Source organism: Pseudoliparis swirei, chromosome 4 (assembly GCF_029220125.1).
Source record: "Pseudoliparis swirei isolate HS2019 ecotype Mariana Trench chromosome 4, NWPU_hadal_v1, whole genome shotgun sequence".
In the NCBI taxonomy this organism is placed as follows: domain Eukaryota; kingdom Metazoa; phylum Chordata; class Actinopteri; order Perciformes; family Liparidae; genus Pseudoliparis; species Pseudoliparis swirei.
The window spans coordinates 2,239,048-2,255,511 of NC_079391.1; the positions used below are offsets into that span (position 1 = coordinate 2,239,048).

General features: G+C 38.1%; 1 protein-coding gene across 1 annotated transcript in view; it reads right to left on the minus strand.

Annotated features, from left to right (window-relative positions):
* The window catches only part of slc6a2 (solute carrier family 6 member 2), a 36,045-nt gene that overhangs the window by 13,516 nt on the left and 6,065 nt on the right, over positions 1–16,464 (minus strand). Inside the window, exons 4-7 of the mRNA XM_056413453.1 lie at positions 14,679–14,916; positions 8,204–8,342; positions 6,909–7,043; positions 4,410–4,513 (exon numbers count right to left, since the gene is read on the minus strand). Of these exons, the coding sequence (XP_056269428.1) occupies positions 4,410–4,513; positions 6,909–7,043; positions 8,204–8,342; positions 14,679–14,916 (616 nt within the window). The remainder of the gene's footprint in view (positions 1–4,409; positions 4,514–6,908; positions 7,044–8,203; positions 8,343–14,678; positions 14,917–16,464) is intronic.

The window sequence follows — 16,464 nt, forward strand, 5'->3', positions numbered from 1 at the left end:
AGTATATATATATATATAGAGAGAGAGAGAGAGAGAGAGAGGTGTGTTTACATTATATATATACATCAGTATATATATATATATATATATATAGAGAGAGAGAGAGAGAGAGACAGGCGTGTTTACATAATATATATACATAAATATATATATATATATATATATAGAGCGAGAGAGAGAGAGGAAGACAGGTGTGTTTACATAATATAGATAAATCAGTTTATATATATAGAGAGAGAGACAGGCGTGTATATATATATAGAGAGAGAGAGAGGGACTGGTGTATTTACATAATATAAATATTATATATATTATATATATATATATACAGGACTGTCTCAGAAAATTAGAATATTGTGATGAAGTTCTTTATTTTCTGTAATGCAATTTAAAAAACAAAAATGTCATATCTGGATTTCATTACAAATCAACTGAAATATTGCAAGCCTTTTATTCTGATTTATTGCTGATTATGGCTTACAGTTTAAGAAAACTCAAATATCCTATCTCTAAATATTAGAATATCATGAAAAAGTATACTAGTAGGGTATTAAACAAATCACTTGAATTGTCTAAGGGTTTCCTGAGCCTTGACAAACACTCAGCTGTTATAAATCTTTTTTTTACTTGGTCTGAGGAAATATTAAAATTTTATGAGATAGGATTTTAGAGTTTTCTTTAATCAGCAATATAAAAATAAAAAAGGCTGCAATATTTCAGTTGATTGATATGAAATCAGAATGCATGACATTTTTTTTTTTTTTATTACAGAAAATAAAGAACTTTATCAAAATATTCTAATTTTCTGAGACAGTCCTGTATATATAGAGAGAGAGAGAGAGACAGATGTGTGTACCTAATATATATATACAGGACTGTCTCAGAAAATTAGAATATTGTGATGAAGTTCTTTATTTTCTGTAATGCAATTAAAAAAACAAAAATGTCATGCATTCTGGATTCATTACAAATCAACTGAAATATTGCAAGCCTTTTATTCTTTTAATATTGCTGATTATGGCTTACAGCTTAAGAAAACTCTAAAATCCTATCTCATAAAATTTTAATATTTCCTCAGACCAAGTAAAAAAAAAGATTTATAACAGCTGAGTGTTTGTCAAGGCTCAGGAAACCCTTGCAGGTGTTTCGAGTTAATTAGACAATTCAAGTGATTTGTTTAATACCCTACTAGTATACTTTTTCATGATATTCTAATATTTAGAGATAGGATATTTGAGTTTTCTTAAGCTGTAAGCCATAATCAGCAATATTAAAAGATTCAGTTGATTTGTAATGAATCCAGAATGCATGACATTTTTGTTTTTTTAATTGCATTGCAGAAAATAAAGAACTTCATCACAATATTCTAATTTTCTGAGACAGTCCTGTACATCTGAATATAAATATATATATATATATATATATATATATATATATATAGAGAGAGAGAGAGAGAGAGAGAGGAAGACAGGTGTTTTTTTTGTATATACACATATTGTATAAGCCAGTATTTATTCATTCGACCTGTCTTTGACCGGCAGCCATGTGAAACATGATATCTTTACATAATAATAATAAGATGAGTTTTCAGTGGGTTGATCGTCGGCCAAACAGTGTTTAGAGGTAACATGGAGGTTAAAGTGAATATTCTGTTCTCTGCTCTGTATTTAGTGTGCAGGAGGTCAACTTGACCACGACCTCCTCCTGGGAGGAGGGAGAGGAATGTTTACATCAAGCATTTCCCTCCCACTTACTGTCCCTCAGATTCCTCTTTCTTTTCTTCTCTTTGGTATCGTGTGGTTCATTGTTTTCACCTCTGATTCAGTCTTCAGTCAACGGCTCATTACACACAAACAAAGAGCCAGAGCCTCACTTAAAACTATCTGTACATCAAAATAAAACATGCATTATTGTTCAGACAAAGTAAGAAGGAAGTTAGAGTCTCTGGCAATGTTAATGAAACAACAATAATTCATTTTTGTTATTGAGAATGTATTACTTTCAGTACTATTTCGGAATTTAATTTGATTTCAAGTCAGATTTAATCGTAACCTTTACTATGAATTACTGCAATTTGCTTTAATTTGAGATCTAAATGTAGCTCTATTTTGAAAATATTGTTGAAAAAAACAGACATAGGCATATAGAGTCCATCGGGCCACAAGACCTTTTTGATGGAGGACTCACTCACTGCACCGCATGCAGATTAAAAGATCTGTTCAGTGCTTGTTTTTTTCTAACAGCACTGGCTCTTCAGGGCCTTTCACATGTTCTCATAATCCCACCTGTAGGACATGAAAGGGGGGATGGCAGGAGGCCCCGTTTGGGGTTGAAGCCGGTGGAGGAAATGAGAGACGACAGCAGAGGAGAGGAGGAGTCCGTAATTGATTTTTTTGGGGGCATTGACTAAATCAGGGGTGCTCAATACGTCGATCTGCCAGTCGATCGCGGCGTAGTATTGTAGATCGCATGACATAAAAAAAATTGGCCCGCCCCCCTGTCACTTTCTCTATAGCGCCACATTACAGCAGCAGAACGTCATTTCTGTCTCTACGGGTCGCGTTAACAGTCCTCTGAGCTCCGACACCGGTTTGCGCGCATCGGGACGGAGAAAAAGTCACATTTTTTATTTACTGTATTTTGAAAAGATGCTAATGCTAGATTTTAGTATATAAGAAAGAGAAAATTTTGTGATTAATGTTGTGATTACTGTACACAGATGACAGCAGAGGAGAGGAGGAGTCCGTAATGCCTCTTAATTTACACTAAAGCAGCGGTTGAGCTTGGAAGTCTCTGTACATCACTCTGAAAAGGTTCTCTTAATATGTTAACTATTTCCCTTAAGCCGTTATTTTGTAAGTGACGTTGTATATGTGTGTTTTTTGTGCTGCTATTTTGAAGTACTTCTGGTGGGAACCGGAAGTAGCTGTTAATATCGCAACATGACTGCGCAAAAAGTTCGTTTTTTTACGGTGTCCAAAAGCAAAAGGGTCTTAATCATTATTGTTCCTACTCCATGAACTACTAAGCACCGAGCTGGAACGGGAACAAGGTACTTTGGGTTTTTTGGGGGCTTTGACTAAATTGTTATTGACTTTATTCTTGAATTAACTATATTGTGATAAGATGCTAATGCTAGATTTTAGTATATAAGAAAGTGAAAATGTTGTGATTACTGTGGGGGGGGGGGGGTGCTAGTGACTTTCTTTGCTCCGTCCCGATGCGCGCAGACCGGCGTCGGAGCTCTGCGGCGACCGCGATCGACCAATCGGTCACGATCGACGTATTGAGCACCCCTGCATTCAAACATTAAATAGCCGAGTTTTTTTCAGCGTGAGAAATACGATGTGTGGCGGGAGTGCGTGAGTTAAGACCGAAATGCGTGAGTCTCACGCTCAATGCGTGACACTTGAGAGCCCTGCTATGTACATGTTAACTATTTCCCTTAAGCCGTTATTTTGTAAGTGACTGTATGTTTTGGGTGCTTTTATTTCGAAGTACTTCCGCTGAGAACCGGAAGTAGCTGTTAATATCGTAACATGACTGCGTAAAAACTTTGTTTTTGACAGTGTCCTGAAGGAAAAGAGTCTTCATGAGTATTTTTCCTACTCTATGAAGCACCGAGCTGGAACGGGAACAAGGTCATTTATGTTTTTATTTGGGCTTTGACTGAATGTTTAGTGACTTTCTTCTTGAATTAACTGTATTGTGATAAGATTCTAATGCTCGATTTTAGCATATATGTATATAAGAAAGAGAAAATGTTGTGATAATGTCCACGTGTATATATGAATTTCATCTAATTATGTTTATTAAGAGGTAATTTCTGTTTAATTTGTTCCATTAGCTCTTACAGTAATTTCTGAAATTAAATGGAAAAATACATTTATGTTTGATATGAAATGATATATTATATTCCTTTATTTGTCCCACAGTGGGGACATTTCAAAAATCACAGCAGCGGTGCACATCAGAGCATCAATGAAAAGAAATATAAAACACAAGACACAATACAAAAAAACTAAATACTAATTCTAAATACTAAATATACAGGGGGGAAATAAAGTAAAGTGCAGAGTTTGCCAGGATCTCCAGTGATCTGCTGCAGTGTGTTGTGCAGCCTGACAGCAGCTGAAGGAAGGACTTGTTCCTCTCCCTCAGACACCGGGGATGCATTGAGTTAGTATAATAATAGTTTGTCAACAAAGCTAACAGCTTGGAAAAAGATAAAGTCCCGACCTCGTGCCTCTGGCTCCTATCTGACAGGTCTGTACTGTGTCAGCTGACGCCGGGCCGCGGGCTCTGCCACTCGCTGGTCCGGTGACAGGCTTCTTAAAGGCAGCCGGATGTGTGCGCCGCTTGTTTTTTGGGGACTTTTGTGAAACAGAAATGAAGTGCAAAGCTCTCACCTGTAGCAGTTGTTGTCAAATTTGTTATAACTGGCAAAAGCGATGAGCACCCCGAACCCAGCTCCCAGTGAGTAGAATATCTGGGTGGCGGCGTCAATCCACACCTGGGATTTAAAAAAAGAAGAAAGGACAGTTAATTGTGAATTCCTAAAAGAAAATAGTTGAATGTTAAAGTTTTTTAGGCCGTTGTTTTCTATTATTTTGATGGAACAGTGTGGATTTCATTTGATAACACGTGGCTCTGGTTTGTAAAACATGCACATAAAGTCTACACATAGTTTAAAAATGCATCTATATATATACATATATATACAAATAAATGTAGATATAAAATAATAATAATCACACTTTATTATTTATATATATAGTATATAGTATTAAAGTATATATATAAATAAATGTATATATAAAATAATAATGATCTCATCACACTTTATTATATATATATACATAGTATATATATACATAAGTATACAGTATATGTATATATAAATAAATGTATATATATAGAATAATAATGATCTCATCACACTTTAATACGATATATATTATATTTATATATATTTATTTTAGTTGACTTTTATGACTTTTTTATTATAGTTTTAACTATGTACTGTCTCTGTGGCACTCGGATGAAGAGTGCCTTACAAATGGAATCTATTATTATTATTATTATTTTATGTACACTCATTTCCATGCATACATGCAGGGAGGGAATTAAGCTTGAAACCTCTCTTCTTCCTCTTGTCCAGTCTCCCCTAAATAAATAAATCTGTAAAGTCTCCCGGGGTTAACATGAACCCACCACATGTGGAGGACCATTGTCTAAAGACGTTGTGATGTCAGAGTGGAGCTTATTTAGAGTTAGACATTAATATGTGAGCCAAATATTCCTTTTTAACTGAAAGCACACTGAAATGATTTATATTGTAAAAGAAAAAGAAGTCGGCATGCTGTGCTTCATCTATTTCACCTTTTTTCCCCATTTTTTATTGTATATTTATTGTATACATGCAAACATGGTTGCTGCTGCTTCACTAATGTCCCCCCTGAGGATGAATAAAGTAATATCCTATATTTAACTTAATAAACATCACGATGTATTGACTTGAAAACGGGCGATGTCATAATGTTTACTTCTCACTTGATTTATTTCCTCGGTAAACACTGCAGTCTTTTTCTCACAGACTTTAAAGTCGAGCTCGTTTAAGACGATTTGGCTTCGTCTTCATTTTCCAGATTTCATCATGACAGGAAAAACTCTTCCTCCTTGGTTTTGTGTGTTTTTGTTTCTGCAGCCAATCGAGACGTTCGGTTTCCTTTTGCAACCCCCTGTTGCGCAATAACATCACCTCCAGAGGCTGACTCAAGGTCACCAGGTGTGTGTGATTGTGATTGTGTGTGATTGAGTGGGATTGTGTGTGTTTGTGATTGTTTATTGTTTGTGCTTCTTTGTGATTGTGTTAATTGTTTGTCATTGTGTGTTAATTGTTTGTGACTGTGTGTTAATTGTTTTTGATTGTGTGTTAATTGTTTTTGATTGTGTGTTAATTGTTTGTGACTGTGTTAATTGTTTGTCATTGTGTGTTAATTGTTTTTGATTGTGTGTTAATTGTTTGTCATTGTGTGTTAATTGTTTGTGATTGTGTGTTAATTGTTTGTGACTGTGTTAATTGTTTGTCATTGTGTGTTAATTGTTTGTGATTGTGTGTTAATTGTTTGTGACTGTGTGTTAATTGTTTGTCATTGTGTGTTAATTATTTTTGATTGTGTGTTAATTGTTTTTGATTGTGTGTTAATTGTTTGTCATTGTGTGTTAATTGTTTGTGATTGTGTGTTAATTGTTTGTGACTGTGTGTTAATTGTTTGTGATTGTTCGTGATTGTTTATGATTGTTTGTCATGGTGTGTTAATTGTGTGTGATTGTGTGTTAATTGTTTGTCATTGTGTGTGATTGTTTGTGGTTGTTTGTGATTGTTTGTCATGGTGTGTGATTGTGTGTGGTTGTTTGTGGTTGTTCGTGATTGTTTGTCATTGTGTGTTAATTGTTTGTGACTGTGTTAATTGTTTGTCATTGTGTGTTAATTGTTTGTGATTGTTCGTGATTGTTTATGATTGTTTGTCATGATGTGTTAATTGTGTGTGATTGTGTGTTAATTGTTTGTCATTGTGTGTGATTGTTTGTGGTTGTTTGTGATTGTTTATGATTGTTTGTCATGGTGTGTGATTGTTCGTGATTGTTTGTCATTGTGTGTTAATTGTTTGTGACTGTGTTAATTGTTTGTCATTGTGTGTTAATTGTTTGTGACTGTTAATTGTTTGTGATTGTGTGTTAATTGTTTTTCATTGCGTGTTAATTGTTCGTGATTGTTTGTGGTTGTTTGTGATTGTTTATGATTGTTTGTCATGGTGTGTGATTGTCTGTGGTTGTTTGTGGTTGTTCGTGATTGTTTATGATTGTTTGTTATTGTTTGTTATTGTTTGTGTGCCACCTCTGACCTCCAGGTTGTTGAGCCGCTTGAAGTCGATGTGGAGGTACGCCCTGATGCCGTCCATGGAACCCGGGAGAGTGATGCCTCGTATCAGCAGCACAAAGAGGACCAAGTAGGGCATGGTAGCTGTGATGTACACCACCTGAACACACACACACACACACACACACACACAAATCTGTAGTGAAGCGAACCATTCCGTATCTCCGAAAAAAATTTTAATCTGAAAATGTATTTTTTTATTTTTTTATGTGTGAAATAGATGTGAACAGGGATGAGATTTAAAAAGGGTTATAACAAAAAAGGCATCTTTCATTTTGTTTGTTAATGACTTTTTGAAATCGAATCACAGTTTGATTAATCTTCCCGCAGCAGAGATTGTCAGAGAAGATGTCGGGATGATAAAATCAGGAAGAGTATGTCAAGTAGTCCCTTATTCCTTTGAACCATTCTGTCAATAAACAGAAACAGAATGGATGACAGAATATTATTGTTATAAAAAGATCAAATAAACCATCTTTACTCTGTGACTTTAATAGGTAGAGTGTTATGTCGTATGTGCTACACAAATAATACAACGTACACTACTGTTCAAAAGTTTGGGGTCACGTAGAAATATCCTTATTTTTAAAAGTAACGCAGTTTTTTTCAATGAAGATAACAATAAATTAATAATTAAAACACTCTACATAGTTAATGTGGTAAATGACTATTCTCTGGTGTGTAATGAAGTCTCTACAGAGGTGTGTAGAGGCCCATCTGCAGTGTTCTAATGGTACATTGTGTTATCGCCTTAGAAGACTAGCGGAGGGGTAGAAAACCCTTTTTATGTGAGCGCAGCTGAAAACAGTTATAGCTATAAAACTGGCCTTCCTTTGAGCAACAAGTTTGAAGAACAACATTAATATTTCAAATAAAAATCATTATTTATAACCATATCAATGTCTTGACTATATTTTATATTAATTTTTCAATTAATTTGATAAATAAAAATGTGAGTTTTCATGGAAAACACCAAATTGTCTGGGTGACCCCAAACTTTTGAACCATAGTGTATACATGTACCGTATGATATACAGTGACATATTTAACTTAAACACTGATTGCAACTAAAAAGCAAAGTGTGTGTGTGTGTGTGTCTGAGTGTGCAGCAGGAATGCAGCACACTATCTAGGGAGGAATGTAAGTGGGAGGAGACTCTCCAGTGTTTATCTCGGCCTCTTGACTTGTTGGACCCGGCACCAAACGGTTTACACTTGGCTGCTGGCAAAAACAGTTGAAGTCTATTTATTTTCTCGGTACCTTCCCCGAGGACTTGACACCTTTCCACAGGCTGAAGTAGAGGATGAAGACCACGATGACCAGGCACAGGGTCAGCTCCCAGCGGGGCAAGCCCAGGTCGTTGATACCCCGACTCTGATGGAGATGCAGCACACCCCGCCTGCAAGACGGAGACGTGGATATAATACCCTCGGTAACATTAACAGATCGGCGTCTTATGATTCACAAATACGACGTCAGCGACGCATTTCCAAGCAAAAACAGCTTTTAACACGATTCGGCACAAATAATAAGAAGTCTTTTTCTCTGCTGTGGTGTCAAAGAACCTTCAAAAAAAGATCTTTAAGGCACCATTTTTGGTTCCACAAAAAACCTTTCAAACCAGGGTTCTTTAAAAAAAACATTTCCTTTAATACTTCTTCAAAGAACCTATAAATGTGTCTCGAAGAACCTTCAAAACATGGTTCTTTAAGGCACAATTTCTGGTTCCCCAAAGAACCTTCAAACCAGCGTTCTTTAAGGAACCATGTCCTTAAAGAGTTCCTCAAATAACCTATAAAGGTGTCTCATAGATCCTTCAACAATTGTTCTTTAAAGAACCATTTGCTTAAATACTTCAAGGAACCTATTAAGGTGTCACAAAGAACCTTAAAAACATGGTTCTTTAAGGAACCATTTCCTTAAAGAGTTCTTCAAATAACCTATAAAGGTGTCTCAGAACCTTAAAAACATGGTTCTTTAAGGAACCATTTCCTTAAAGAGTTCTTCAAATAACCTATAAAGGTGTCACAAAGAACCTTAAAAACATGGTTCTTTAAGGAACCATTTCCTTAAAGAGTTCTTCAAATAACCTATAAAGGTGTCTCAGAACCTTAAAAACATGGTTCTTTAAGGAACCATTTCCTTAAAGAGTTCTTCAAATAACCTATAAAGGTGTCACAAAGAACCTTAAAAACATGGTTCTTTAAGGAACCATTTCCTTAAAGAGTTCTTCAAATAACCTATAAAGGTGTCTCAGAACCTTCAAAAGTGGTTCTTTAAGGCGCCATTTGCTTAAATGCTTCAAAGAACCTATAAAGGTGTCACAAAGAACCTTTAAAACATGGTTCTTTAAGGCACCATATCTGGTTCCACAAAGAACCTTTCAAACCAGGGTTCTTTAAGGAACCTTTTCCTTAAAGAGTTCTTCAAATAACCTATAAAGGTGTCTCAGAACCTTCAAAAGTGGTTCTTTAAGGCACCATTTGCTTAAATGCTTCAAAGAACCTATAAAGGTGTCACAAAGAACCTTTAAAACATGGTTCTTTAAGGCACCATATCTAGTTCCACAAAGAACCTTTCAAACCAGGGTTCTTTAAGGAACCATTTCCTTAAATAGCTCCTCAAATAACCTATCAAGGTGTCTCATAGAACCATAAAAACATTGGGGGGGGCGACACTCTACATGTCCCTCCCCAAATAAACCGATGTCTTCACGCCGCTATGCGTCTCCGAAGACCTCGTAGCTTTGGATGCATCCTCAGAAGAAGAAGTTGATAAACGAACGCCGAAGAGGAGTTCCACGGATCCCTCTGGGTCTCTCTTTCGCTATTGGACGTCTGAACATACGTGTGCGTGTTCCCGAGGGTGTTTTTCAGTCTCGTGTCAGATGAAATGAAGTTACGCTTTCATCCCAGAGCAGCACACGTCGACTTTATTAAAGGGTTCAGGACCGACGCGCGGGGAACAATGGGGCTGTTCAGGATTTGTACAGACAGTCTGGAGGACACGGTTCCCCTCCCGGTGGCACCGACCCCGAGTCCCAAGACATCTGCCGGTTTCTTAAGGTCTCAATATTTATGTTTTTAAAAAACAACATTTGTTATTTCCTCTCGGATTATGCCGGAGAAGAAGCGGTTTGTACGCCGTGGTTTGGCCATGTGGAAGGGAAGTCTTTTTGTTCTGAAGACTCGAGGTCTGACGAATTCAGTGTTGGAACATGGGAATCACGATTAATGCACTCTCAGTGATGATGTGCAGAGGATGGACAGTGAAATTGACCAAATAAAAGATTTAAATCCCCCCCCCCCCCCCCCCCCAACTCCACTATTGTAATCTGAAGTGGTGGAGTATCGGAACTCCTCTCGAGAAGACATTCAAAAAAAGAGCTTGGAGCTGGAAAGAAAAGTTAAGATTCAGACTGAAAAATAATTAATGGTTCTTAACCCTCCTGTCGCCTTAGGGTCATTTTGACCCGATTAAATATTTAACCCTCCTGTCGCCTTAGGGTCATTTTGACCCGATTCAATGTTTCACCCTCCTGTTACCTTTATATTTACTAACATATTTTACCCTTTGGGTTCAATTAGACGCCAGCAATTAAAACCTCCAGAAAATTATTAGAATTAATATTGTTTTCCAAGTTTAAGTGTGAGGCACTTTATGTTTGTTTGTTGACCACCGAAAGAACACCGACATTAAACATTGAATGGGGTCAAATTAATCCTAAGGCGACACGAGGGTTAAACGGTTCTTTACAAGACTTTGTGGGTTATACGAAGAACCATCAACTACTGAAGAACCATTTTGGAAATGGTGCCTTAAAGAACCATTTTTGAAGGTTCTTTGAGACACCTTTATAGGTTCTTTGAAGAATTATTTAAGAAAATGTTTCTTTAAAGAACCCTGGTTTAAAAGGTTCTTTGTGGAACCAGAAATGGTGCCTTAAAGAACCTTTTTTTGAAGGTTCTTTGAGACAACTTTATAGATTCTTTAAAGAAGTATTTAAGCAAATGGTTCTTTCAAGAACCCTGGTTTGAAAGGTTCTTTGAGGAACCAGAAATGGTTTCAAGAACTTTCAGAAATTTCTTTCAGAAATGCTTCAAGAACCATGTTTAATGGTTCTTTGAGACACCTTTATAGGTTCTTTGAAGAAGTATTTAAGCAAATGGTTCTTTAAAGAACAATTTTTTGAAGTTTCTTTGAGACACCTTTATAGGTTCTTGAAAGAAGTATTTAAGCAAATGGTTCTTTAAAGAACCCTGGTTTGAAAGATTCTTTGTGGAACCAGAAATGGTTCTTTAAAGATAGAACCATTTTTTGAAAGTTCTTTGAGACACCTTCATAGGTTCTTTGAAGAAGTATTTAAGTAAATGGTTCCTTAAAGAACCCTGGTTAGAGAGGTTCCTTGTGGTGTCTCAATGCCTCGAGGCCTCTGCCTGATAGCGATACCGATAGCGCGCTGCCAGTAAAACGCTGGAACATCCATCGCGGCCCTCTGGCCCCGTTACTCTAAACACTTCCTCTCTTATCGCCGCTCGCCGGTTATGCCGGGCACGCCGCGTCGCTCCATTAGCCGGTCTCTGTGTACTTTGGGCTGGTGCGTTGCCAGGCAACCGCTCTGAGACACAGGCCGTGGAAAAAGTACAACCGATAATAATCCATTTCATTTATATAGCGCTGATTTTTTAAAAAGGTACTTCGAAGGCACTTTACATGTTGTCTTCATAGGCGGTAGACACGGCTAAGGGGAGCGTCTTGCTCAAGGGCACATCGACTAGGGCGGGTGGGTGGGTTGAACCGCCAACGGACCTGCTGTTGTACTTAAGAGAGCTTGACTATATTTTTATGTACGGCTTTAAGCAATAAGTCAGCGTTGCTTAAAGGTGAACATAGAGGTCATAGACATTAGAGGTCACAGACATTAGAGGTCACAGACATTATAGGTCACAGACATTATAGGTCACAGACATTAGAGGTCACAGACATTAGACGTCACATACATTAGAGGTCACAGACATTAGAGGACATTAGAGGTTACAGACATTAGAGGACATTAGAGGTCACAGACATTAGAGGACATTAGAGGTCACAGACAGAGGACATTAGAGGTCACAGACTTTAGACGTCACATATATTAGAGGTCACAGACATTAGAGGACATTAGAGGTCACAGACAGAGGACATTAGAGGTCACAGACTTTAGACGTCACATACATTAGAGGTCACAGACATTAGAGGACATTAGAGGTTACAGACATTAGAGGACATTAGAGGTCACAGACATTAGAGGACATTAGAGGTCACAGACAGAGGACATTAGAGGTCACAGACTTTAGACGTCACATACATTAGAGGTCACAGACATTAGAGGACTTAGACATTATAAGACATTAGTGGTCATTGCCATTAGAGGTCATATACATTAGAGGTCATAGACATTAGAGGTCATAGACATTATAGGACATTAGAGGTCATAGCCATTATAGGTCATAGACATTAGAGGTCATAGACATTAGAGGTCACGGACATTAGAGGTCATAGACATTAGAGGTCACGGACATTAGAGGTCATAGACATTATAGGACATTAGAGGTCATAGCCATTATAGGTCATAGACATTAGAGGTCATAGACATTATAGGACATTAGAGGTCATAGCCATTATAGGTCATAGACATTATAGGTCATAGACATTAGAGGTCATAGACATTAGAGGTCAGAGACCTTAGAGGTCACGATGCTGTGATGTGGGGAGTTTCTTTGATCTCTGCCAGCTGCACAATGAACACTCTCTAGTTTCCCGGTCAGTCTTGTTCTTGGCTTAAACCGTGAGATCAAAACAGCTGTTTGTGTTCACTAGGTCCAGAAGTCAGGAGGGTGTTCCCTGAGCGTGGCCTCGCAGGCGCATGCTGTGCTTTGGCTTTGGCTCCTCAGGATTTATTGCCCCCCCCCGACCGAGCGACCGGGCCTCGGCCCACCGGGCCAGAAGTCTCTTCATTGAGGCCACGCCTTCCTGTCCTCCCATGATGGAAGTGTTATTGTCCAGCTGGGACGTGGCGTCTCCTTCTGACCTCGCCGTGTCCAGGGAAGGTGTTTACTGGTTAGGTTGTGGGGGGGAGAGGGGGGGGCAGGGGGGGATTCCTGGAAGTGTAAAAGATATCCAGGGATCCTCCCAATAAGCGGAGAGACGGCGAGGAGAGGAACTTTAACGAGCTCCATTATTTTAACCGGGTTTCATGCTCGCTGCTTTCTTTGAGTGACGCTCGGCAGGAACTGTCTGTCTCTCTAGGAGAACTGTCTGTCTCTCTAGAAGAACTGTCTGTCTCTGGAAGAACTGTCTGTCTCTGGAAGAACTGTCTGTCTCTACAGAAGAACTGTCTGTCTCTAGAAGAACTGTCTGTCTCTGGAAGAACTGTCTGTCTCTGGAAGAACTGTCTGTCTCTCTAGGAGAACTGTCTGTCTCTAGAAGAACTGTCTGTCTCTCTAAGACAACTGTCTGTCTCTGGAAGAACTGTCTGTCTCTCTAGGACAACTGTCTGTCTCTAGAGAAGAACTGTCTGTCTCTAGAAGAACCACCTGTCTCCAGAAGAACTGTCTGTCTCTCTAGGACAACTGTCTGTCTCTAGAGAAGAACTGTCTGTCTCTCTAGCATAGCTGTCCTAAATTCCTGTAGTGTGTTTGCTTTCAGTGAAACGAATCATCTCACTTATCAAGCGTTACGATAGTTGACCTCATGTCATTTTACAATGCTTCAAAATGTGTCTCTGTTATTGAATTATGATATAGTCATATTTATGACTGTATAATCGGTATCACATTGCAGGGCCTGAACACTGATCACATCATCTGTCAGGCATGTCCACGATCCATTATAGATCGAAACATTCACGTCTGGTTCATGTTAGGTTCAGGTGCATGTCGTGAAGATGCAGGTGCAATAATCACTTCCACGTTGTTTTGTTGGCCCGTTTTAAAAGTACCGACTCGCTGTGTGATTTAAAAACTTTTAAAAGTTAGTTTACAGCTCAACATCGGAAACACACCAGGGTTACGGCAAAACGGCCCTTCAGAAATATAATTTTGCCCCCATAATTTAGATCATTTAATAGCGTTTTATTTTTGTTCTTTGTTGTGTGTCCTATCTGTTTTTCGTGTACTAGGTAGGTACAAATAAATAAATATAATTTGGAATTATAGAAAAATAAAAAAAATACAAAAAGTTAGAATTGTTTATAGTTGTTTAAAAAAATGTAATAACAATAAATAACCACAAGGAAATACAAATTAAATAGAATATATTTGTCAGATTTTTTGTTTTTTGTTCAAGAAATCTAGGAAAACACTTTGAATCTGTAGAGTACTGACTAATAGTGTTATTATTAACTAATAGTGTTATTATTGCCTAATAGTCTTATTATTGCCTAATAGTCTTATTATTGCATAATAATATTAGTATTGCATAATATTAGTATTATTGCCTAATATTAGTTTTATTGCCTAATATTATTATTACGAATAGTCTTATTATTGCATAATATTATTATTATTGCCTAATAGTCTAAATAGTCTTATTATTGCCTAATAGTCTTATTATTGCCTTTTTTATGACTGCTCGTATCCTGTGAGCCTAAATAAGTATATTTGTTATTGTTGAACAAAGTTTAAATGTGTATTAATTGTGTTATTGTCTGTAAGCGTCCCCTGCGGGCCGCTCCCCGGGGTCGCCGGTCACTCACTCGTAGTACTCGGCGGCCGGCGTGATCTTGTACTTGGCGTAGGCCGTGCCATTGCCGATGACGGAGCCGTTGAGCGCCTTGGGGTCGGTGCAGTTGGCGCTGTTCCAGGCGTTGTTGCAGTGCAGCCACGGCAGCTCCGTGGTCATGGAGGAGAACAGGTAGTAGAGCGACCAGGCGATGATCACGTTGTAGTAGAAGCCCACGTACAGCGCGATGATGATCACGGTGTAGCCCACGCCTGAGGAGCACGACGCCGTGGTTATTATTATTGTTATTGTTGTTATTCCCCCCCCCCCCCCCCCGTACTGTATGTATATCCTGTATATATATATATACAGTATATATATATAGTGTATAATGGATGTTTATATACAGGATATACATACAGTGTATACTGTATATACAGTATATGTATACATTATATATATATATACAGTATATATATACATAAATATATATATCTTGATGTTAAACTCAGACAAAACCGAAGTAATTTTAATCGGCCCTGAGCACCTCAGATCAATTATCTGGTGATGTGGTTTCTGTAGACGGCATTGCCCTGGCATCCAACACCACTGTAAAGAATCTTGGCGTTATCTTTGATCGGGACTTGTCCTTTAACTCCCACGTAAAGCAAATCTCAAGGACTGCATTCTTTCATCTACGTAATATTTCAAAATCAGGCACATCTTGTCTCAAAGATGCAGAAAAATTGGTTCACGCGTTCGTTACTTCGAGACTGGATTACTGCAACTCCTTATTATCAGGCTGCTCTAATAAATCTCTTAGGTCCCTCCAGTTGATCCAGAATGCTGCAGCTCGTGTTCTCACTAAAACTAAGAACAGAGATCACATCACTCCTGCACTAGCTGCTCTACACTGGCTCCCAGTAAAATCAAGAATCACTTTTAAAATTCTTCTCTTAACGTACAAAGCCTTGATTGGTGATGCACCATCATATCTTAAGGAGCTTGTAGTACCATATTGCCCCACTAGAGAGCTACGCTCACTAAATGCGGGACTACTTGTAGTTCTTAAAAAGTAGAATGGGAGCCAGAGCCTTTAGTTATCAAGCTCCTCTTTTATGGAACCAGCTTCCAATTTCAGTCCGGGAGGCAGACACAGTCACCTCGTTTAAGATATGATGGTGCATCACCAATCAAGGCTTTGTACGTTAAGAGAAGAATTTTAAAAGTGATTCTTGATTTTACTGGGAGCCAGTGCAGAGCAGCTAGTGCAGGAGTGATGTGATCTCTTTTCTTAGTTTTCGTGAGAACACGAGCTGCAGCATTCTGGATCAACTGAAGGGACCTAAGAGACTTATTAGAGCAGCCTGATAATAAGGAGTTGCAGTAATCCAGTCTCGAAGTAACGAACGCGTGAACCAATTTTTCTGCATCTTTTTGAGACAAGATGTGCCTGATTTTGAAATATTACGTAGATGAAAGAATGCAGTCCTTGAGATTTGCTTTACGTGGGAGTTAAAGGACAAGTCCCGATCAAAGATAACGCCAAGATTCTTTACAGTGGTGTTGGATGCTAGGGCAATGCCGTCTACAGAAACCACATCACCAGATAATTGATCTCTGAGGTGCTCAGGGCCGATTAAAATTACTTCGGTTTTGTCTGAGTTTAACATCAAGAAGTTGCAGGTCATCCATGTTTTATGTCTTTAAGACATGCTTGAATTTTACCGAGTTGGTTGCTCTCCTCTGGTTTTATCGATAAATATAGTTGAGTATCATCTGCATAACAATGAAAGTTTATGGAGTGTTTCCTGATAATA